The sequence below is a fragment of the Perognathus longimembris genome, chromosome 2 (assembly GCF_023159225.1).
Source record: "Perognathus longimembris pacificus isolate PPM17 chromosome 2, ASM2315922v1, whole genome shotgun sequence".
NCBI lineage: Eukaryota > Metazoa > Chordata > Mammalia > Rodentia > Heteromyidae > Perognathus > Perognathus longimembris.
In genome coordinates, this window is record NC_063162.1 from 127,279,070 (window position 1) to 127,302,750 (window position 23,681).

Below are 23,681 nucleotides of genomic sequence, written 5' to 3' on the forward strand. Positions count from 1 at the left end.
AATCCCACATTTATAGTGATTTATATTCTCCGTGGCAATGTGCTGTAACCTCAGAGTGATACCACAGTGGTGCAGATTGACTGCATTCCAAATGCTGGAATCACATACATAATGTTTTTACTTTTAAATAATATTCAGACACCAGAATAAATACCATATGTGCACTGATGCTGGTTACAATGGGACCTTGTCATTTCTTGTGAGGGAGAACATTCTTTGTTTCTGATGCCTGTTTGAAATAAGCATGCTAAAGATAAATATGTACATTGACAGCGTTTTGAGAAGGCTTCAGTAATTATGCAGCTCAGGATGTAGCTAGGATTCCTTAAAATGCAGCATTTGAAATGAAGAATGTTGCTGCATATTGCTACCTTCCCTCATTGACAGCTCAGGCAGTGATTGTTCTCTGGTATTCCTGGAGTAGGGTATCCCTTTATGTTCTGCATCTACAGTGTGCTTTGGGTAAGAGGACATCTGTTGAAGAAAAATTGCCTCCGTGAACCCTGTTCATAGGAACAGTGAGACTTACATGCTGATGACATTGTAACAGGGAGAATAACACACTCGATAATGGGGAAGGATGGATTGATTGGAAAGTTATAATTCAGTGTGGGGCCTAATGTCATCTGATGCCACAAAGGCATTATTTAGGTGGCCTGACATCATCAAAATACAGATAATCAATCTCTCCAGATTCATTTCCCCCCAATTGATACTGAAGATTTAAATGTTTCATAAAGTTTAAGAATATTTCTCAAGTTGTATGCTTTTCAATTTTCATTTTTATCTGTCCTGGTTGGAATTCTAATCCACTTAGGCATATTATTTTAAAATAGACATGCTAGAATACCTTTGATATTTGTACATTTGTAACAGGCTCCAACAAGTCAATCCACATTTGCTTCTTAAAGAAGCATTTCCAACCAGGTTTGTGTTATTACCATTGGCCGAGCTATATTGAATTAGTGCTTAGAACATTTTTATAATGTTTTATGGATGATGAGCCCCTAGGCATTGGTATTGATGGCTTCCCTACCCCTCTGCACCTCTATCCCCACCCAGTTTTGTGAGCTTTGCCCAGAATATATGATGTGATATTAATGTGTGAGTAATACATCATAATGTACCTCTGACATTTTATCTGGTACAGTGACTCAGAGTTTGAGCGAGTCTTGCTTCCCATGTAAGAGTGTTTCCCATTTCACCCCCCCGCCTTTTTTATGAAGTTGAGAGTTCTGAGACAAACACTAAGCCTCTAACATACTGTCTTTTCTTTTCAGCTTTTCGGATGATCCCTTATCCCTTGGAAAAGGGGCATCTATTTTATCCATATCCAATCTGTACAGAAACAGCAGACCGAGAACTGCTTCCCTGTAAGTCTTACTCCTCTATTGTCTTCTCTTCAGCCGGGGAGAGTGAAGTAACTAAAGGTGGGAATGGAAAGAGGTTGGAATGATAAATGTTTATAATGTCCTTTCTCTTTTATTATTTTTCTCCCAAGCCCTGGCCTTGTTTGATAGCAGATGTATCAAAGTGAATTATTTGAGTGGGTTGGGCTTCCTGTTTCTCCGAGTCCATCCACATTCATCAAAGGGACAGATGCCAAAGGACTGAAACTTAGAAGAGGCATCATGTACAGATGGGTCTGAGCACAGAGAGTGCTAGTATGTGGTACTTACTGGGCTGGGCCATCATGGAGGTTTCTGCCTGGACTGTAGCAGGTCAGCTGTGTTATGCACAGGCTGGGGTATAGAGGAAGTGTTGACTTCATAGGGAGCTGCACATGAGTCACGAGTGGGAGAGCAACACAAGGAGTGGGTCAGGGCAGTGTGCTCTCCCTGGTGATGCAATGTTCTTGGCCTGAGGGTTTCCCGTGAGCATCTTGTGGGCTGCATAGAGTGAGTTGGCTGACATGTGCAGCCTCAGCATTGTGTATCAGCACCCAGTTGGAAAACCCTGCCCTGGAGTACCTTGCAGGCCAGCAGCCTAATGGCCATACCACATGTGGGAAGTATTATTTTGGTTTACTGTAATACAAGATTGTTTTGACAATAAAAGCTAAATAGTTATTTTCAAATCCTACTGTGTGTGTGGATCATGTCCAGGCTCTTCATGTGGCCCTGAGTTAAGTCATATTTTCCCCCATGGATGATAAGTTTTAAGTTTTGATTATTCTCTCTTCATTCTCCTCTTGCCTACTACTCTCACCCTCTTACCAGTCCCGGCAATATCAATACCTCATACTTATAACACATATCAATATTTTCCCCTGAGGAGTAGCATAACTTTGGAGTGTTAGGTTGCATAGTAAATTTTCAAATGCCTGTGTTTATTGAGCCAGTCATCAATCTCCAACAAGGGAGCTCTAGGTGAAAAGCTGAATTGCTGTTGTCAGATTGGCCTAACTCGAGTTACCTGGCTGACCTCCTCACTAACCAGCACCACTGTGAGTTGTGTTACTTTGGGAACCATGAGAACTTATTCTGAGTTTTAGTGTCAAAAGAGCCTGGTGCTTCAAGTGACATATATTTTATTTCAGAAATCCCCATATGTGCCCCATGATATACCTTCTGACTCTTCCTTCAGGAGGAGCTAAAATGTTACCATTCTTGAGGTTTCAGTTGTCTGGTAAGAGAGTTTTCCAGAAAAGTTTAGTGGGGTTTTTTCCCCCCAATGTTTTAATTGAATCCAGTTAAAATTTCAGAGGAACAGATTAGCTATTAGAACAAGATAGAAAAATTTTAAATGTTATACAGATCATCTTTATAAGCCTGAAAAAGAAAATGATGGCTGTTTGTTTAATTAAATACCACAATCCAAGTCTGATCACCCTCCAGAAGCTTCTTTGGGGTGAAGTTTTGAGGGTGAGGATATGAACAGGATTGGCTGCTGTAAATGCTGCCTGTGTCTTACATGTACACAGTATCATCGTGGCCACATTAGGCCCTGAGCGTCATTCCACCCTGGAATCCTAAAAGATTGACTTAACCAGGATGCAATCCTCTCTACTTTCAGTTTTCAGCAGTGCAGATTAGAGTTTTGAGCAATAAGAGATGCATAGACAAGTAAAGGCCTTTAGACCTTGTATTTCTGAGGAGAATGGACCATGGATCATTTTAGTTTGAGTGCCCCAGTTGCTCACCTGCACTTTCTCAGCTCTCCATCTGCCAGGCTCCTGGGCAGTTCTTCTCATCTATGCAGTCATTCTCTTCCTCCCCTACTGGCCACTGCTGTCATCTCGCCAGACAGTCACATGATCAGCAGATGGAAGATGCCAGTTCTTTTGACTTTCATACCACTGTTTTGTTTTTATTTTCCCCAAACCCAAACTCTCTGTTTGTTTTCTTTTCCTGATGGTGATGATTGTTTCATTTATCATCAAGGGTTTTCTACAGTTGTGCCAGATAACTTACAAATCTGACCTGCATCCCTAGCATCTTGAGGAAGCCAGCATGCTGTCAGAGTAGCCTCCTCCACTGACATATTCAGGATCAACCAGGAAAAAGTCCATGATAAATGAATATCACCTCATTCTAGTACTTTTAAAAAATTAATTATTTTATTTATTGTCAAATTGAAGCATAAAGGGGTTGCAGTTTCATATGTAAGGCAGTGAGTACATTTCTTATCAAACTTGTTACCCCCTCTCATATTTCTTCCACCTGCCTCTCCTTCCCTCCTCCCCTGTCCCCCACCCTCCCCACACACTTAGTACTTTTTAAATACAGGAAAGTGGAAGTATGGACAGGATTTTTTTCCCAGTATACTTGATTTTGGATTTTCCAGATGTTATTCGATGGACACATATGTTATAATTTGAATGAAGTTTTGTTATTTTGTTCACATTTAAGAAAGGAATACCATAGATAAGATATAAATGATGCTGCAATCCTTTTACAGAAATAGGAGACATCCCCAAATTACCTAGTTGTGCTCCCAGCTGGAGTGCAAGGCTGGAGCTGGGCTTGGGAGAACCAGATAGGCAGCCATAGGTTGGGAAAAATTCTGACCGTGCTTTTTCCAGTGTCTGGCTGTTTCATTGCCAACAGCATTTATCCAAGGCTCTAAGGAATTAGTCCCATCATATAGAAATCCCTCAAGGATGCTTTTCATGCCAACTCTAACATTTCCCTCTTGGTCTTCTCCACAGCTTTCCATGAAGTCTCAGTTTACCCAAAGAAGGAGCTCCCTTTCTTTATCCTCTTTACTGCTGGATTGTGTTCTTTCACAGCCATGCTGGCCCTCCTGACACATCAGTTCCCAGAACTTATGGGGGTCTTTGCAAAAGCTGTGAGTATTTGTCAAGAGGGAAGATTTGGGAGATGGGTAGGGAAAACCAGGGGAAGCAGTGTATGAGAAGTGTGGGTGTTGTTGCCTGGAAATGGTTAGAAGCCCTCAGAGATCACTAGCTCATTGTGTAATTTTCCTTATCAATGGAATCCAAGGGTTAAGAGCTGAGTGAGAAAGCCTAGGTTGTTAATGCATGCCTTGCTTTCTTCCCCAAAACAAAATCTCAGCAGTTTCCAAAATATGCATGAAGTCCAGAAGGATGAAATAATGGAAGGAATCATGGCAAATTAGAAAATAGTGGGAAAAAAGGTTCCATTTCGTACACATCAAATGGCATTATTTCCAATCTTTGGGTATTGTGTCTTTCCTTCATAAGGGATGAGATTTATATTTCTAGAAATTATTTAAATAGTTTTCAAAAGTTACAGACCCTTGACCTGTTTGAGGAACAAGCTGTGAGAAGGTATGAAATTTTATCATATTAAGACGTGTACTGACACAGCATTTAGAAATTAGGAAAATCTGTGAATTGGCTTTGAGGAGGTGGTGGAATGGGCTGTGATAAGGCCTCTGGACTGATAGCCTAAGACCATTTCTACCTGCTCATTCAGCAAGGTAGGGTGTCAAACAGAAGCAATACAGAAAAGAGCATCAATTGTTTCCGTGATGCTGCATTCAGATTTCAAGGTGAGTGGAATCAGTAAGGAATCACTTCTAACTTGGCTGGGTCAATTTAATGCCTTTCCAGATGATTGACATTTTCTGCTCGGCAGAGTTCAGGGACTGGAATTGCGAGAGTATTTTCATGTGTGTTGAAGATGAACTGGAAATCCCACCGGCACCTCAGTCTCAACATTTTCACAACTGAACTCATCACCCTTCTTCTCCCATCACCCATACCGTACCTCCCCTTGTGCTCCTGACCTCTACAGTGGGCCTGCATTCCCCCAGTTAGGCCACAAACTGGGAAGTACATAGTCTGTTCCTTGTCTCCATCTCTGCTTGGCCTTCACACTCTGTGGTCCTAACCATTTATCACCCAGGTACTCTATAAACCTAATTCACTTTCCTTCCTGTCATTCTCTCTTAGGTTATGTTCTTATTATTTCTTCCTTGGAATCATGTAAATTGTCTTCGCTAGTCTCCTTGCTTCCAGTCTGATCTTCTGTCAGGCTTTCTGTCATACTGACACATGATCTTTCTAAACAGACAATGTAAGCATGTTACTTTCCTGCTTGAGAGTTTCTTCAATGATTATCCATCTACTTTCGAATAAAGTTCCAGCATAATGTTCAGGGCTTGTTGTCATCCAGCATTTGCTTACTGGCTCAGCTATGCTTTTCCAACTCTTGCACAGACCCTGCTCTTCAACCATAATGAATTACTCACCATGTCCAGATGCAGGCTCTTCCTCAACTCTCTGCCTTTGCACGTGCTATTTGCTGTGCATAGGTGGTCCTTCACCATTGCCACCCCACTTATTCACCCTACAAATGTGTCTTCATTCTTTCATACTTAGCTTTTCTTAAGTCTCACCTAAGCTGAGTGAGGTATCTCCCCTCCATGATCATGCAGAGTTCCATGAATGTCTACATGATCATATTTACTGTCCTATATGATTGTTGGAGAGTTATCTGCCCTTCCCCTTTAGAATGTGCGCTCTTTGAGAGCAGGACTGTGGCTTCCTCATCTTTGTATCCCCAAAGTTTTGCAGTGTCTTGCACATAGTAGCTTTTCAATAAATGATTATTAAATGAATATACAGTAGTGGTCTTTAAAGAATCAGCATTCAAATCAGATACCATTTAGCATTTCTTCTGTTCTTTTATTTTAACTATCATGGAAACTTAAGGTTGAAAGGAACTTTAAACAAAATGCCTTCAGTATTAACTAAAGAAAGGTCATCTAGACTCATCTCAATTAAGACTGGTCATTTTATTATTGGGCTCTTCAGAACTCCTTATAGTAGTCTACTTCCCTTCACTTTCACTTTTGTTGTTGTTGTTTTTTTCTTCCATTTCCACTTCTTATTTCTTTTCTGCCCTGAAAGCATGCCAGGCAGGGCTCTATTCTCTTGCAGATCATCTGATAGCTTTTCAGAGCCACACTGAAGCTCCTACTCCCTTCTTTTATACATTTCCTAAGTCTTCCCCTACATGGTATGTTTTCTAAATCCACTATCAACCAAGTTGCCAATGTGGATGTTTCTTTGGTTTATGGATATATGTAATTCCTTGTTCTCTTCTCCATAGCGGCCCTATAAAGAAAAGTGGTTGCCCAAACTCTGAGATTAGAATGGAACTTTGTAAAATGTAAAGTCAGAGTACATTTATAATATTAGCATCTCATTGATTGTTATGCTAGGTAACAGTACTTGGTGTTAGTACTTTGGATCAAGATGGAGATTCTCAGCCTCTAAAATACATTGATTCTAGTTGGATGCACCATCACAATTCAGAATCTTGATCGTAACACCAAAGATGTGTGTGTGTGTGTGTGTGTGTGTGTGTGTGTGTGTATGTATGTTTGGATTTTTTTTTGCAAAGACTTCATCAGACTCTGAAGGTGGGTTTGAGGACCATATTTCCATTCGAGGACCATGGTCTCATGAAAGGCAAACCCTTAAGCAGCCATTTGAAGCTACATGGTAGACTATCAGAGCTACTCAAGCTTCAACCTCAAATCTACCTGTGTGGTAGAATCATCAAGTATCATTAAAAATTACTGATGCCTGCCCCACCTTATCTTTCCTGCCTATTTGACTGGGCACAGCTTGAATGTTGTCTAATGCTCTCCAGTGACTCAGGTATGCTGCTCCTGGCCGAAGATTCACAGTAGCAAATGTGAACTAAATACTTTGTGGCTGCTTTAACCAGCAAGGCGTTTGGAGGTCAGGGGAGGGTAAATAGAAGAGGACTTGGAAGCCCACTAGAAAGGTTATATCCCTTCAGAATATGGGGTTGCTACTGTGCAAGAGGCCACTCTTCTTTGACTTTTCAAAGCTTTGTATCTGAGTCTAGGATGAAATGATTGAATAAAATAGAAATCAGCCTTTAGGGTCTTCATGTTTTGTTCTCCATCAAGGTGTGATAGTTTCATCAGCTACCCATAATTTTCAAATGTAGTTTTGATAAGTTTGCTTTTAAACCTCTGTATGGAGGATCCAATCCATCTTTCCCTTCATTTATGTCTGTAGGGGATGGCTAATATGTCTAGCAGTTTCTAAAATGTCTGGAAAGGCTTAGTGGAGAAAGAAGATGGATGACCTGAATGAGACAAGCCCCATTCCTCCCCCTCCCTCCCAGTCTTGTCCACATCTTCACCCTTGTCACTCCACAAGACCCCTCCTAAAGCCCTCCACACCCTCAAGGGTTATCACAGCTGCCCTGCCAGCTGCATGAAACCATTTGCAGCTTGTGAAAGTGACTTTCTCAGCTCTCTTCTGAGATAATGTCCCTGGTATAAAGACTTTTAATAGATGCAGAGAGATCGTGCTACCCCCTGCCCCTAGACTACACAGCGTGGGAACTCCAGTGTGTTTACACACTGATTGCAGCCAGTAAGGAAGCCACATCTAAGTGTCAGACACTGGAAAAGAGTGAGACAAGAGGCTTCAACTGCCTCGCCCCCTAATCTAATCTACCTCAGTGACTTAGGAGTAACTCTTCCTAAAATGTTTGGTCCCCAAGATAAGGTTGCTCATATAAATAAGTCATCATTGCAGGTCTAGCTCCTCACAGAATGTGTGAAGGTCAGCATTCTGACCTCTTCTGCTCTCAAGGGCCTGTCTTTCCTCCTCTGAGATGGAGCTCCCTGACTTCTGACTCGTCTTCTCGTACAGGCCATGACCTCCTTGAAGTCTGATATTGATTATAGTGAGATGTCAGTTGTCGGCTGGCAGCAGTGCACCTGGAACCTATTCAGATAGCAGAGGCGTTTCTCCTGTTAACGGAGCATGTTGGGAGCCATAACCTGCATCTAAGTAATTGTGTCTCAGGAAATGGAGGATCAGGCGATTGAAGTGTCACTCTCTCTTTTTTGATTAGTTCAGTTCCCTTTTCTTGACACAGGACACTGATTGAATTATTGGACATTTTGGTTCAAAACTGGCCACCTCTCTGCCCTCTGGACTGAAATTTTGAACACTTAGATAGATGGGCTCTGCTAGGTTGCCTGGCTTGGCTCATTTGGACTTAAATGTTAAGGCAATAAATTTCCACCTAAGTCTAGAAATGAAACTGCTGTTTCTCTTTGTGCATTGGTTTTGTCTCAAAAAAAAGTATTGATGGGTTTTCAAACATCTAAAGAATTGCAGCTGAGCTTCACCAGGCATCCTGAGGGGCAAAGTTTGCTCCTCCAAACTTCCACATCTTCTAATGAAAACCTCTGCCTTTGATCTTCTCCCTGACTCCAGATGCTTCCCTTCCTGCACTGCTTCTTCTGCAGGCGTGCCACAGAAGGAAGGTTGTGAGAAGGAGGGAGGGAGGTTGTGACAGGTGGCTTTAGTAATAAAGGGAGCATATTTCAACCGGGGTTCTGTAGGTGAGTATATTAGGCCTCTGGGGAAAAGCACAGTTGCCCTGTATGGAGCCTTTCTGAGTTGCTTCAAAGATAGATTATTCTAGATGGAAGGAAGAAAAGTAGATCGCTATATCATCAGGGATAGTGGAGTGTCATTCCCTCGGAACATTGGGGAGAAGGCAATGTAAGCCAGGAAAGAAATATGTAGTGGGGAAGTGGAGGCAGTCATGGACATCAAACAGGACAAGTTCTCTTCTTCATTTGCAGATGCTTTACTTTTGTGCTTTTTATCCAAGTCAGTGCCAAAAACCAAGTAAGCAAGCTGTCTTTATTTTAACCTATTTAGTGAAGTTGTTTCTGTACTTCAGACTGAGATGCTCCTGCATTTGAGGGGATGGAATCACCAGGGCTTAGACTTTGGGGAGGCCTTTATTCTAATGGCACTGGATCAGGCTAATATTCAGCCAGTTCTTACCCTAAATCTTCCCAACTTGAGCTGTTCTAAACTGGGTTTATAATAACCACCAGCTATATCATCTTGTTTATGGAGCTGTCTTCCAACACAGTAGTATCTCTGTTTATCCAGACTTCATCAGCACTTACCTTCGTTTTGTAGAGATGAGCACAACAGGCAAATGCTGAGATTTGTGGGGCCTTGATGTTCCCTGATTATATATGTCATATATACATATATACTGCTATTCATACATAATATTATTACATTATATTGGTTTGATGTAGTCAGTAAACTTACTGATGTTGCCATCTCATAACCAAGACTCTTTTAGAAGTATCTGGGCAGTTATTACTCATCCCTGGGCCCAGTGTTTCCCACAGTACCTACCTGTGCATTTATGACAGCACACTGCCCAGTTCTAATCCAATGAATAGACAGTCCATCCTTAGAGTATCTAAAATTGTTCTGTGTACTCAATAAAGGATAATTTCATGCTGTATTCTTCTAGTCATTTTTTAACTCTGTGTTGAACTATTCCAGTGAAACAACTGTACTAATTCTCTGACCATACCTGTTACTTGCTCACTTATATCTTCACAAAGGCTCCTTGTTCAGATTTCTGTCTTACCATCTGTACCATATCTCTATCTCTTTTGACATCTACCCATCCATTAGAATCTATTTCCATTGCTTCACTTCACAAAGCTTTTCATGATCTGTGTTTTCTGAACCCCTCTGGTGGTTTCTTTGGCTTCTGTCCTGATCACTAAGTCTGTCTGCTGGGCATTGCTTTTCCTTGCCCCCATCTTGATGGCCATTCCCATTCCACCACTGAATTAGCCTCTTATAAGGGAGTTTTGTCCTAGACTTCCTTACATTGTATTACTTAAATGTCTTAGCAAATATATTAATGTGAAAGATGGACTGATGAAATTATACTACACTTGATCTGGTTATAAGGTGTTACTACTAGTCCTTAACATACACAAGAAATAAGTATTCAGAGATCAGTGATACTTGCTAGTCATACCTCTTCTTGAAAACCCACAACCCATAAGCAGCCTGTTCTAGCTTCATTGACTGCAGTTTCTACTGTATGTGTTGGTCCTTAGAACAACATCGGTGTATGTGTGCTCACCCTCTACCCTACTTAGTGGGGTAGAAAGTGCTTAGCCTATGGATCACGGACTAAGAGAATGCACTGCACAGTCGTTGTTTTTTAAAAGCCTAGCAAGACAATGCCTTGATTCTGGACAGACAGGACCAGAAACCCATGCAGATACTCATCTTCTGTCAAATGCTGGATGGCTTCTTAATGGCTTCACAAGAATATACTCAGAATGGCTTTGAGATCACAATTAGTGAATCTCAGGCCAAGCACACACTTCCCTGCAAGGCACATCTGAAGAGCATCATTTTCCACATGAAAAGCAGAGCGGAATCTCATAGCGCAATGGAAGAGTTCCCACAGGTTTCATGGAGCCTTCACTTCAACAGTCTGGCAAATCTTTGCCAGAGAGAACAACTAGTTTTCCTCCAGACTCTCATGCCACATGCCACTTAGAAACGAGGTCAGGCTGTGCAGAGAATTGGTGGAAGATAACAGGCTCTCAAAGAAATCCATACACAACAAATGACCTTTAAAAAAAAAAAACTCCTGCCTTTTCCATTGGAAGTCATGCTTTGCCCAGTTTAGGTGAGCAAATAGTCTGAGTTATCCCTACTTTCTATCTCTCCTGCCTGCTTGCTACCCATCCCTCATTCTCCTCATGTGCAGGGCAGCCAGATATCCCCCAAAGTCCATCAGGACCCTCAGCACTGCGGCAGCTGTCAAGGGTGAGGGAGGCTTCAGCAGACACATCCCTTTTATCTAGCAGGGCTGGAATGCAGCTTTGACTGTCTCCGGACACTTTCTGTAAACACGAAGATGGCTGTAGCCTTGTAAGATTTCTATTACAACGAAACATCTGAAGATGGCAAGAATTCACTAGAGGGGTTCGGTTTAGTATCTTGGGAACCAGGTCTTGCCTGACTCGTGCATCTTTCTGTTTTTTACTTTTCTTTTTTGCAGTTCCTCAGTACTCTGTTTGCGCCCTTGAACTTTGTCATGGAGAAAGTAGAGAGCATCTTGCCCTCTAGTCTGTGGCACCAGCTGACTCGGATCTGAGGGAAGCCGCGTCCTTCCCTCTCCTCGCCCAGCTGGCAGAGCTGTCTCCTCCGTGCCAACCCATCGTGGACCGCAAGAAAGCATGATTTGGACAAAGGGAAGCCATTCCGAGATTTTAAAATGTTCATGAACTGTTCCATATTAAAAGCTGTTTTTGTTGTACAAAATTCATTGATGTTCAATTCTATTTTATTTTGCCTCCCAAAAAAAGAAGAAAAAAGTTTAAAAAATCTAATAAAATTTTGTGTATTGAAGCAACTGTTTATGTTTTATGTTTTTTTTTCCCCACACAACCCTTACAAATGTTAGTGTTTTCAATAATCCTAGGAGTTTACATGATTTCCAAGTGTCTGGAGGCTGCCGAATGCTACCATGTGGTTTTCTTTGCTGACAGAGCTCCTCTCAGCCCTCAGAGCCACTCAGTCAGTGGCTAAGAAAATGGAATCTTACAGCTGGGGCTATGGCTCATGGTAGAGCATTTGCCTGGCATGTGCAAGGCTCTAGGCTGTATCCTCAGAATCCAAAGAAGAAAAAAAATGGAATTTTAGAATGAGAAATGCCAAACTGAGCATCCTTCTCGGCTAAATGTGTGAGATTAGTGTTGGGAATTACCAGTGAAGCAAACATACATGTCATAAGTTTTCTAGCCCTCAAACTCTGTCTAATACCCACCACTTCACTGTCAGGAATCATTTCTTTGGAAAATCTATAGAAGAAAGGAACGAACCCAACAGTCTGCTGTCCAACCTATTTACTCACCTTGCCATTTTTAAAATGTTTTATAAGGGTACTTTAAAAAATTATGCATTTTTGATGCTTGAATATGAGCACTATTTGAATAGTTCAGTGATCCAAACCAAAGTGATCATTTGTCTTCACCACTTTTAAAAGCTTTGCATGTGCTTCATACCTTGAAGAACATCTAGCTCTGCTTACACAAAAGAAGAAAATTAAATGAACTTGAATCCTCTAAAGAAGTACTTCCCTCTAAGATCTCAATGTTGTATTTAAGAAAGCACTGTCCTCTACATATTGTTGTCCCTTTGATTTGGAATCCTAGCTTCCCACCAGCATGAGGCAGCAGGGTGGGAAGAGATGGACCCCCATCTCTTTCTAGTTAGACAGCTTCAAGTTCCAGATCTTGCTAAGGGCAACCCAGCCTGAAGGCAGGTAGGGTACCAGGGATAAGCATATTTTGGAAAACTCTTCCAGTCTACTTGGGGAAAAGCCCTGATGATAATACACAGCTCGTTGCTGCTCTTACAGAGCTTACGTGGTACAGAGGTCAGCCTCACATCCTGCTGTTAGGAGCAGTGTCATGCTTGCCTCATTGATCTTCTTGCCTCTTCTTCCATCTTACAACTCTTGACATAGAGTGGATGCTCAAATGATTGGGTGGATGATTTGGTGCAGTACATGAAATGTCCAAATGAACTTTTATCTGTGTTGGAGGAGATAGACTGATTCCAACTCAGAAGGACCAGGGAAGACTTCAAAGTAGCATTTGGAGCCCAAATAAAAATTATCTAGTAGAATTTTCTTGTAATGGAAGAAACCAAGGACATTTCAGCCTACTTGAACCCGGAGTCCGTGTTGTACAAAGCCTAGAAACTGAAGTTCAATTTAAGAGCTCTAGGCAAGTGCAGCAGAAAAAAAACCCACATCAAGTTGTTAAAACCATGTGTTGTAGGAAATGCAGCAAAGAAATATAAAAAACATTTTAAAAGTCTATCTTTGTAACCCAGGTTGGCCTGGAATTCGAAGTCCTCCTGCCTCCACCTCCAAAAGTAAGGAAGGAGTGTACCCTATCTAGCTGAGATGAAGACTTTAATGTTCTTAGTGTATTTATTATGATTTCAGAGCAGTTTCATGAAATAGGCAAAATTTAAGATTTGGAAGGGTAGAAATTGAATGAGAGAAATACGGGTGGAAAAAAGATGGTGACAACATAGACAAAGGTGAAGGGGGTGTTGAAGGAAATAAATCCCTAGGCCAAAAGAAGGGCAACTGGGCAAGGAGGAAGAAGGCCTAAGTGAACTTGAGGGAAGTAAAATTGGGTAAACTTGCCAGATCTTCACCCTTACAACCCTGTCGGTTTGTGAGCAAAGGCTATGACCTTCTTGCTTCTTGTGTGTGTGTGTGTGTGTGTGTGTGTGTGTGTGTGTGTGTTTACTCTCAGAGCCTGACACTAGGCAAATATTCTACCACTTGTGCCAGAACTTTTGCTTTTTTGGTGTTTTTCAGATTTTCTGTTGCACTTTGTTCTGCCAGCCTCAGATACCACTCCTCCTGTCTTCCCTTTGAATAGCTGAGATTATAAGTATGTACTATCATGTTCCTTCTCCCACCCCCTTCCTCCACCTCTGCCCAACTCTTGAGTGTACCTAAAAATCACTAATGGAGTATTAGCCTTGGACTCTTGTTGCCAGGGATGTTGCTCTTATCCCAGTGTTGTTTTGCTGACTCAAAGGATCAATATGTTTGTTTATAGGAAAGGATAGATAGATAGATAGATAGATAGATAGATAGATAGATATAGATAGATGGATAGATGTTTATCCAAAGCATTCATTTGTATACTTTTGCATATTAGAACTAGAAATTTTGTATTCTATACAGCTCAATGAAAACAGAATGGTAGAACTAGGTGCTCAAAGTAGGAAAGAAGGTACCACTAAACCAGAAGGGAACATCATTCTATAGAAGTCCAGCAAAAGCAAAACAAAACTCAACTTATTTAAATGAAAAAAATCATTTAGTCTGTTCTTAGAATAGCAGTTTAATGGCAAAAAAACTTTTCTAGTAAGATTTTATTTGATAGGTATTATTTATTCTTATGCATTGCCTACATGATTATTGGTAGTAGTTATAATCTTCTATGCAAGGTAGTTAATGAGTCAGAGGTCTTCAAAGAAATAGCCAATAACACACATGCTTACCCACAAAGAAATACACATGTATTACATGCATACTCACACAGACACAGACACACACACACACACACACACACACACACACACACACACTTGGTCTGCAAGCTGGAGATCAAGGAAAACTGTTAACATACTGTAATTTAGGCAGAGTCTGAAAGCCTGCCAACTGGGCAATCCAGTGGTGTAAATTCCAGTTCGAGAGCTGGAGAAGATGAGATATCCTAACTAGACTAGGCAGGAAGAAAATGGGGCAAACTCTTCCATCTGGTGCCTTGAGTTCTATTTAGATCTTCAACCGAAGGTATGACACATCAGAGAAGATCAACTATTGAATTATTCAATCTGAATGCTAATGTCTACTGAAAACACTCACCAAGACCCTCAGAAACATCTGGGAAGCCATAATCCCAATGCCAGCTGGCTCATGAATCTAACCAGAACATGTGTGTAACTCAACTCTATGACTAAGCCACTCTATCAACCTGGTTCCAGGGCTGCTATCTACATGGAGCAGGACCTAAGTGAGAGCTGGGTTTGGACCACTGCACACCTGGGCACTGGCATTGCGTAGTGTTGCCCAAAGGTGCTTACTCACCTGTCTCCCTGCCTTGTCTGGTCTTTCAAGTGGGAGCAGATTTCTCCTCACCTGACCTTTAGCTCCATGAACAAGTAACTACCACTTAAGTATCCCAGAAGGTGCAGCACCTGAGCAGGTCTCAAATGACATTACGTACTTCACATTTTTTCCTTTTTAATTATTTGTTGTCAAAGTGATGCACAGAGGGGTTACAGTCACATAAGGGAGTGAGTACATTTCTTCTAGTCATATGTGAGTTGGATAGGAGATCAGGAAATATTCCCAGATTACATGATTTAATTATAATACCAATTATGATCTGTGAATTTGAGACCTCAAGAAGACCCTGTAGTGAACATGAACCAGTGTCTGCCCAGTGGGTTTTGACAGTTGTTTTGCCCAGTAAAATATTTTTGTGGTGACTCTTTGCAGCCTTTGTCACTATCTTAGAAATTCCTACCTCAAAAATAATAAGTCCCAAAATAGACCTGTTGCCAACAGATCTCCACCTGGTTAGCTTCTAGGATGTTCTTCTCCCTTGTAAAGAATATTCATTAACATCTCATGGCATTTGGAACACATTGGAGTAGACCAATGCCAGATCAAAGGAGCTTCCTGGAAACAAGGCAGATGGTCTTTCTGCACATCTCATCCTGCCCAGGAGGGGAGGCCTGCCAGACAGAAGTCATAGGGACACCTCAGACTACACCCAGCCTGGAAGCTGGGTGCATCCTACTTAAGCACTGTGCTGTGTCAACTACAGCCTGCTACTTGGGAGACCTTCAGAGGCTGGCTCTGAATGTTGACCCTGAATACCATAGTGGGGTCTTGGGACCTTTAAGCTGCCCATCAATATCAATACAAAGTAGAGAAATTATATGGGCCAATTGTCACAATTTAAGTGTTCTCTCTGTAGTCATCTGAGGAAAAATATCACCTGACTGCTTCTGAATGAATCATTTAAAATCAGGCTTTGGGGCTCTGGTGAATTCAGTGAATATTACCTCTCTTGGGGCCAGATAAGTAGAAACCCCACGAAGTTGAGTTTTCAGGCTTCCTCTCTCAAGTTCTCCCTCCCAAGACCTTTTAGGTATTATATCTAGCATATTATACTTTATGTTTTTAACACAGGTTTCTGACAAATAGGATGATGCCTATGCAATTAAAAACTGATTGCAGAGTGAGAAAACCCCCTGCTAACTGGGAACTCCCACGTCACTCATTTTGTATTAATGATATTTATTCTCCCTTGTTGTTCTGTTCTTAAAGAATGGCTCCCCTGGTTACAATGTTATGTTAAGCATATTACATGTTACTCCAAAGTCAGTTCATATATTATGTCCCATTACACTCCTGGGTATGCATTTCTGAATAGCTCTCACTCCACAGTTACAGTTCTACATTAAATATGGGCTGCCACAGTGGAGCCCCAGAGAGTTGTCTGCTCCATTCTTGGGCTTCTTGTTTTCCCTGGAAGTTTTCCTTCTTCTGTTGTACACACCTCAGAGAAGATGTCCTCTCCACTAAGAAATTTACCTGGGGAAAGAATGTAGGAAGTTTTTTGCAAGGGAGGTTAGATAGGGCAACTGGTTGTTGGGGTGTCTGTAGCCTTCTTTGGGGGCAGACTTGATTTGGCACCTGAGTGACCCCATGGACTAGGGGGTGGCCAGATACCATCATGACCACTGACAAAAAGCCACAGTACCTTCTTCTGAAGCAGAAACATGAGAATGAGCTTCTGTTCTCTGAGGTCATGAAGTTTTTATCTTCTGTGTCTCTGGCATATACACGCCATTAAGTGTCAGGGATTTCACAGAATGTAATATTTTTAGTCAATTCAGTAGATCCTGCTGGGACAACACATCCCTCTCCTCTATGTGCTGTGGATTCTGAGCTCTCATGAGCCACCCAGATCATTCCTTTGCTTCATTCATTCAGCCAACACACATTCCACACTGGGCTCCATCCAGCTGTGGGAATACCACAGTGAACATGGGTGTGTTCACTCATGTAAGATCCATAGACCTTGGGGCAAAGTCGCATGCGCGGTTTCCCCATGCAGTTCTCATATGGCTGATGCCAACCTCTCCCCTCATGATTAGAAAAAAAGCAAACACAGACGGTCTGAGCTTAGTGAGTCTCAGTAGGCTCCACTGGCTCTCAAGAGGTGAGCAAGTCAAGAGCCTCTCTCTTCCTGTGTAACTCTCCTAACTCAGATTTCCCCTCATGCTTTCAAATTATCTGAGCCATTCATTGTCCAACACAGTGTGACAAGCCCCAGGCACCTCTCTTTTGCAAGATAAGGGGGAATATTCAGTGGAAAAGTGACTGAGTAGCACCAGGGCACAAGAGTCCCTGGAACCCTCTGCTGTCTCCATTGGCTGAAAAACTGAAGGCCAGAGACCCTTGACAAATGAGAATCAGATTGTTTCCAAATTACATCTCAGCCTCTTGAGGCTTCCCATAGCCATATAAGGAGCTGGTCAAGGGCTACTTATCAGAGAGGTTCTTGAGGGCAAAGAGAACCTACAGGGCACTTCAATTAGCTGAGCTGTCCCCAGCTCTGTGTCTACAGCTGTCACCAGGTCTGCCTATCAGCTATTCAAACAGGTAACTGCAATTCCATAAGCAAGGGCTTCAAAGGGCCCTTCTTTCCTCTCCTTATGTTTTGTTTTTTTTTTTTTTTAGCATTTTGTTCATATTTACATTCATTCTTAGATATCGGAAAACAATGGAGCCAAAAAACACCTAAGCTTTTAGAACTAAATCAAGGTGGTGACAAAATTGGGTGCCCTTCAGAGGCGCTAGGGATGACCTTGCTCTCCTCTTTGAGTTTCTAGTGTGCTAGGTGTCCTGGGCTGAGACTGTAGCTACTCCAGCCTTTGCCTCTATCTTCCCATGGGCTCCCACCCTGTGTGTCTCTTGTGAGGATATTCATCATGGACTGTTCAGACATCAACTGATTTTGAGATTTTTAACATAATTATGTATGCAAAAAATCATATTCTGGGATTGGGCGCTTTTTCATCCTAGTCCATACACCAAAACAAAGTTGTTTTCTATCACTAAATTCTAAGGTTGGCAAAAATTCAAAAAGACAGGACAATTAAAGGCAGAGAAAGAAAAACATTTTCTAACATGAGCTCAAACTGATTTCCAATGTAGTTTTCCCAAATCAATATAAAGGAATTAAGTAGGCCAAGGCTGATGTTACATTCTTGCCTCAATCCTCACTTGCCTTCCTTTGGCAATAGGAGCCTGCCACCTTGACACCCACCAGCCCTGTTTCCTCACTCCTACAGCTGTGCACTGACATGACTTGTTTCTTTGAATCCATCCCAAGGCAAAGCCTACCTTCCCAGGAAGAGAATCTGAGGTAACACATGAAGATGAGGAACACTCCAACAATCAAGTCACACTCCCTGAGTTTTGCAAGCTATTCCTGTGGTAGTCTGTCAAAGCCACGCACAGAAATTGCTCAGGAAAAAGAAAAAGAAAAAAACAACTCATTGGGTCAGTTGTTCCCCTTTGCCTAATTTGAGGCTATTATATTACAGCCAAATTTATGGAAGGAAATTTGGAAAGGAGACTATGTCTTTAAAATGTTTTGTCACATTAAGATGTTATTTATAACTTTTAATATTAAATCCTGTCAATGAGGAAACATCATCTGATAAAAGTGTGCTGTGAATTTATGTGTACTTCCTGTCGAAGGAGTACACTATACATTCATAAGAATGCATATTATAAGGCTTATGAAGGCTTCTGTTTTGTTGCATTTAAGGGAGAAACAACTTAGAGGGCCTTTCATCATGTATGAAGCCCATAAAGCTTCACTTTCCAGATGTTATTGGATCCAGATGTTGGTCATTGCTACAAATAATCTAGAATATATAAGATGTGTAAAATTCCTTTCTGTATAGTCGAAGTTCTGGATTAATTAAAGTATTCACCAAATCTGGTTCTGGATCCACTCAACTTGCGCTCACACTGAGGGCCTTAACCCAGGGCCTAGAACTCTCAGCTGAGCATCATGAATCACACTGTGGTGCCTATAGAAAGATGCTGGGAGCCAAGTGGGATGGCATACATGTAATCCAGCTACTCAGGAAGCCAAAACAAGAGGACCATGGGCTGAGGCTAGCCTGGGAATAACAAGGGACTGTCTCTGAAAAACAAACTAATAGTGGGGGGAGGGGAGGAGGTAACAAACAGTACAAGAAATGTACCCAAGGCATAACGTATGAAACTGTAACCTCTCTGTACATCAATTTGACAATAAAATACAAATAAATTAAAAAAATAAACTAATAGCAAAAAGGGTTGGGGCATGGCAAGTATAGAACATGTGTAGCAAGCAGAAAACTCTGACCTCCCCTCCTCTGCAAAAAAAAAAAAAAAGAAAGAAAAGAAAAAGGAAAAAACAAGATAGCAAGATAGATAAAAGACAGACAGACAGACAGACAGTTGATAGATAAGATACCAGAAGCTAGGTAAAACAGGGTCAGGTAAATCAAACACTAAGGTAATAGTGCAGATACCTACCTGCTCCCTGAGGAAAGAGCCCTGTTGGCTCACAGCTCACTATTAGTTTACCCGCCCCCTTTTTCAGTGTCTCTGAAATGCTCTAAGGGTTGAGTTTCAGTCACAAGCCTTCCTGTTGGGCAGGATTCATAGTAGATGTCGGGAGAGAAGGTAATGATGTAGAGGCCCATGGGTTCAGTGTGCATGTCTCTTATCAGCCACGGCAAACCATTCAAGGTGAATTAGAATCTGTTTACTGTGAGCATGTGGGGTGTAAAGTATGTTTATATAGCCTTACCCTTTCCTACTCTTCCTGTTTCCATCCCCAAATTAGCATTACTGATCTACATTATGTCTCTGTAGTCTGATCCCTGTTTCTTTCTCTCTCTCTTCCTCTCTCTCCCCTTCTCTTGTCAATGGCTTCAAGTCACTCTTCATTTTTATCATGATATAATTAAACGTCAAATGTACCTTTTGTGGTCACTCTCTTCTTGGCCCAGGACTCAGTGTAGATTGCCAACTGAGGGAGAGAAAAGTCAGCAAAGCGTCCTTCTGGGAGCTCTCCATACCAGCAATTTTGGTGTTCCTTGTCCTTGTTGCAACTGTCCAATACCTTGTACAATTGAGCTTTCGAAATGTGTTTTTTCTGTCACATTTGGATTAACCTGGCCTGAACTACCAAAGCTTACCTGACACATGGGGTGCATATTGGCTTGCTAAGCAAATGTTCTGGAGTTATAAACTACTAAAGATAGAACTAAATATTCAGATTGTTTTGGAGCAGAATTTCCTTCTGAGAACAGCCATGTACATACTCAGACATAGTTATGCTAATATGAGAGCACTACTAGAACCTTCTTACACTAGGGAAAGGATGTAGCAGAATCTTTCAAAAATTCCTGTGGCTTTCCAGTTTGCAGATGATGTAAGATTCCACCCTTTTCTTCCTGAGGGTTGAAATTAGAGAATTCTGTTTTTAAGAGTGTGGCCCTGACAAATATCTGCTGGTATGAAAGGACTCCAAGGGTCTCAAAGGCTAGTTCCTCCTAGATAATCTGCTTGTGATTCAGGCTCATTGTAAATGCAGGAGGTCCCTGAGAAAGGAGTGGTTCCTGCCAAACTCCCAACTAATGCTGAAGAACTTTACATCCAGCCCCCAAGATGAATTATCACTCTCTGGGAACAATGGCTGCAATGAGAGTGAGAACTGAAGGAGCCTTTCCCATGTGGCCCAAGTGGTGAGCTTTGGGCTTTTGAGATATTCAGATTGATAGGGTTATCATCTGATCCTTGAGCCAGAGTTCTTCCACTCCCTAAGCCCAGTGTGCAATGATCAGGGTGCAATTATGGCACCTTACAAAAGCAGCGATGCTACAAGGCATGTAGACTGAAGAGACTCTCTCCAACTGTGCTGTTTAGATTCAGAGAGCCTTTAGGATCCTTGAACAGTTTGTGATGCAATCTCTCTCTCTCTCTCTCTCTCTCTCTCTCTCTCTCTCTCTCTGTATGTCTCTCAGTCTTTCTTTGTCTCTCACTTTCTCTGTCTTTATATGTTTCTCTGTATCTTTCTCTCTCTGTTTCTTGTCTGTTTGTCTCTCTCTCTTAGAAGACATCAAAAATAAGCAATAATTTGGAAAAATAGGTAAAAATGGAAACGAAAGACAAAATCCTACTCGCATCCAAGCTCCAGTTATTAGTAATGGGAGTAAGGCTAGAGTATAAGGGAAGGAAATTTTTAATAACATGATAACATTTGTGTATTTTAAGACAACTAGCTCATTAGGCCTTTGTGATACTTTTGATCATCTACAGGAAATTAATCAGGATGTGACTTCCTAAGGCTTCCATAGGTGTTCCACACCCAAAGATTTACTTCAAGACATTTCCTGAGCCACAAGATAGAGAGGGAGTTACTAAAGTGGCTAAAATCACTCCAAGAAGTTAGTGGACTCTAAGAAGCATTTTGAAATTATTTAGTCTTTACTTCCTCCTCTTCCTCTTCCTCCCCTTCCTCCTCCTCCTCCTCCTGCTTCTTCTCTCCCCATCCTCCTTCACTGGATTTTGAATTCAAGGTGTTTTGCTGTATTAGTCAGGCACTCTATCACTTAAGCCAGATGCCTAACTTGTTTTGTTTTCACTCTTTTTCCAATAGGGTCTCGCATTTATCCTTGAGCTGGCTTGCACTATGATCATATTCATTATTCTTGCATAGCAGGGATGGCAGGCATACCACCATTACCTGCTTTTATTGGTTGAGACAGAGTCTTGAACATTTTACCAACTGTTGTGGAATATTGATCCTTCCACTCCACCTCCTGAATAACTCAAATTACAGGTGTGAGTCACCAGTCTCATCAGATCTTCTGTTCCTATGTTTTAATTAGTGTGGACTATTTTTCATTAGATTCATATTAAGAACTCAATAATGTCATTTATTGGAATCTTACAAAAGCTTTCCAGATGCAACCAATACACAAAACAACCATAAGAGATGGGTTCTATCCTTACCTATATTATGCACCTTAATTGATGGATACTTTTGAAAGTGGAAATCAGGATTACTTAAGGAAAAAATTAAAACATTCACTTATTCATTATTTTATTTAAAAATACTATTGATTTTGAATACCTGCTGCATGGTTAGTTTCTTTTTTAACTTAATTTTATTGTCAAGGTGATGTACAGAGGGGTTACAGTTACATAATAAGGTGGTGAGTACATTTCTTGTCATACTTGTTACACCCTCCCTCATTTTTCTCTCCCCTTCTCTCCCTCCCAGCCTGCTAGTTATACAGTTCCTTTCCAACATATTGCCTTATGATATCACTATTACATTGGTTCGCCCTTTATTTTTTGTCTCACCATTCTGATGTTTTCATTCCCTTCCCTAATTTGGATAAACACATATACAATACCCAGTGTACCAAAATCATATACAGGAATAACAGGGGATAAGCCATAGGAAATTCAAATAGTACATTACAATAACAACAACAATAAAATCCTTTCGTTTTCATATCTTGGAGTTTATTTTTTTTAGCCTCATCTTATATGATCATATCTACATAGCTGTTGAGCTATTGTAATCCTCTGCTAGGACTATTCTAGACATTTCTATGTTTATTCAGTAATTGTTTGGTTTTAGAGACATGGTGTAAAGTCACTGTCCAAAACATGTAGAAATACCATTTGAAAAGTTGTTTGTTATTTTACAGACATGTTCTCTGCTTTTTAATTCCACCCCCCCTCCCCAACATCCATATCTCAGGGAGACCATGTACCTTTGTTCTCTGTGTTCTAGGCTTGTCTCACTCAACATTATTTGTTCAAGATCTGTCCATTTCCCTGTGAATGCCATTATTTTATCATTTCTGTGTAAAAGTCTATTCATAATCTCTGTGTAAAATTCTATCCATCTGTAGTGGGCCATCTGAGTTGTTTCCATATCTTGGCTATTGTGAATTGTACAGCAATAAACATGGATGTGCAGATGTCCTTTTGGTATCCTGGGTCCTTTGTTCTGTATAGATGTCTAGGAGTAGTATGGCTGGGTCATAGGGTATGTCTATGCTGAGTTTTTTGAGGAACCTCCATACAGTTCTCCAGAGTGGTTGGGTTAGTTTCTTATATATGAACCTAGAATAAAAAGGGGGAGGGGTACAGGGAAGAATTTATGCAAGGGGAAGGAGGGAGAGAATCAGTCTAGAGAAACGGTTCTCACCATCCCTGGCTGATCATGTGTTGGAATGATTGGTTTATAGATTAAATTTATTTTAATGAAAAGTTGACATATTTAATATGTTTTTTGTTACTCTTTTTATATATTCACACTATCTTTTAATCTCCATTTTTAAGTTTTATAGGCTTTTTGTTATAGTTCTGAACTGTCATGATTGATTACTTACAGATATTTTATAGTTAGTTATGAGCAATAAAATTCTTATCACTTTCTGTAGTTTCAATAAGCCCTCTCTATATCACACCTCAAATCTATATTTCTTCTTTTAGATTGATTAGTGTTTAAGGATTTATTTTAAATCTGAATATGAGAAATCATGTGTCTTTCTTTCCTTAATGGTTATTCATAAATCTTTAACATTTTCTTGACAATATGTAATGTTTAGCAATAGTGTTATACTTTATCTGAACAACATAGAAAAATTTGATCACTTCTTTACATCTTGATATTATTGTCAATATTCTATTACATAT

At 40.9% G+C, this 23,681-nt stretch overlaps 1 protein-coding gene across 4 annotated transcripts in view; it reads left to right on the forward strand.

Moving 5' to 3' along the window:
* St7 (suppression of tumorigenicity 7) overlaps nucleotides 1-11,687 on the forward strand; it is a 204,289-nt gene extending 192,602 nt beyond the window's left edge. For 2 of the 4 annotated variants that reach the window (XM_048340111.1, XM_048340113.1), the window contains 3 exons: nucleotides 1,281-1,373; nucleotides 4,151-4,290; nucleotides 11,340-11,687. In XM_048340111.1, coding sequence (XP_048196068.1) covers nucleotides 1,281-1,373; nucleotides 4,151-4,290; nucleotides 11,340-11,435 — 329 coding nt within the window. In that variant the 3' untranslated portion in view covers nucleotides 11,436-11,687. Of the gene's footprint in view, nucleotides 1-1,280; nucleotides 1,374-4,150; nucleotides 4,291-5,038; nucleotides 6,049-11,339 lie in introns of those variants that run through there. The other 2 variants (XM_048340110.1, XM_048340112.1) reach the window with 1 other exon arrangement.
* The last annotated feature ends 11,994 nt before the right edge of the window (nucleotides 11,688-23,681 follow it).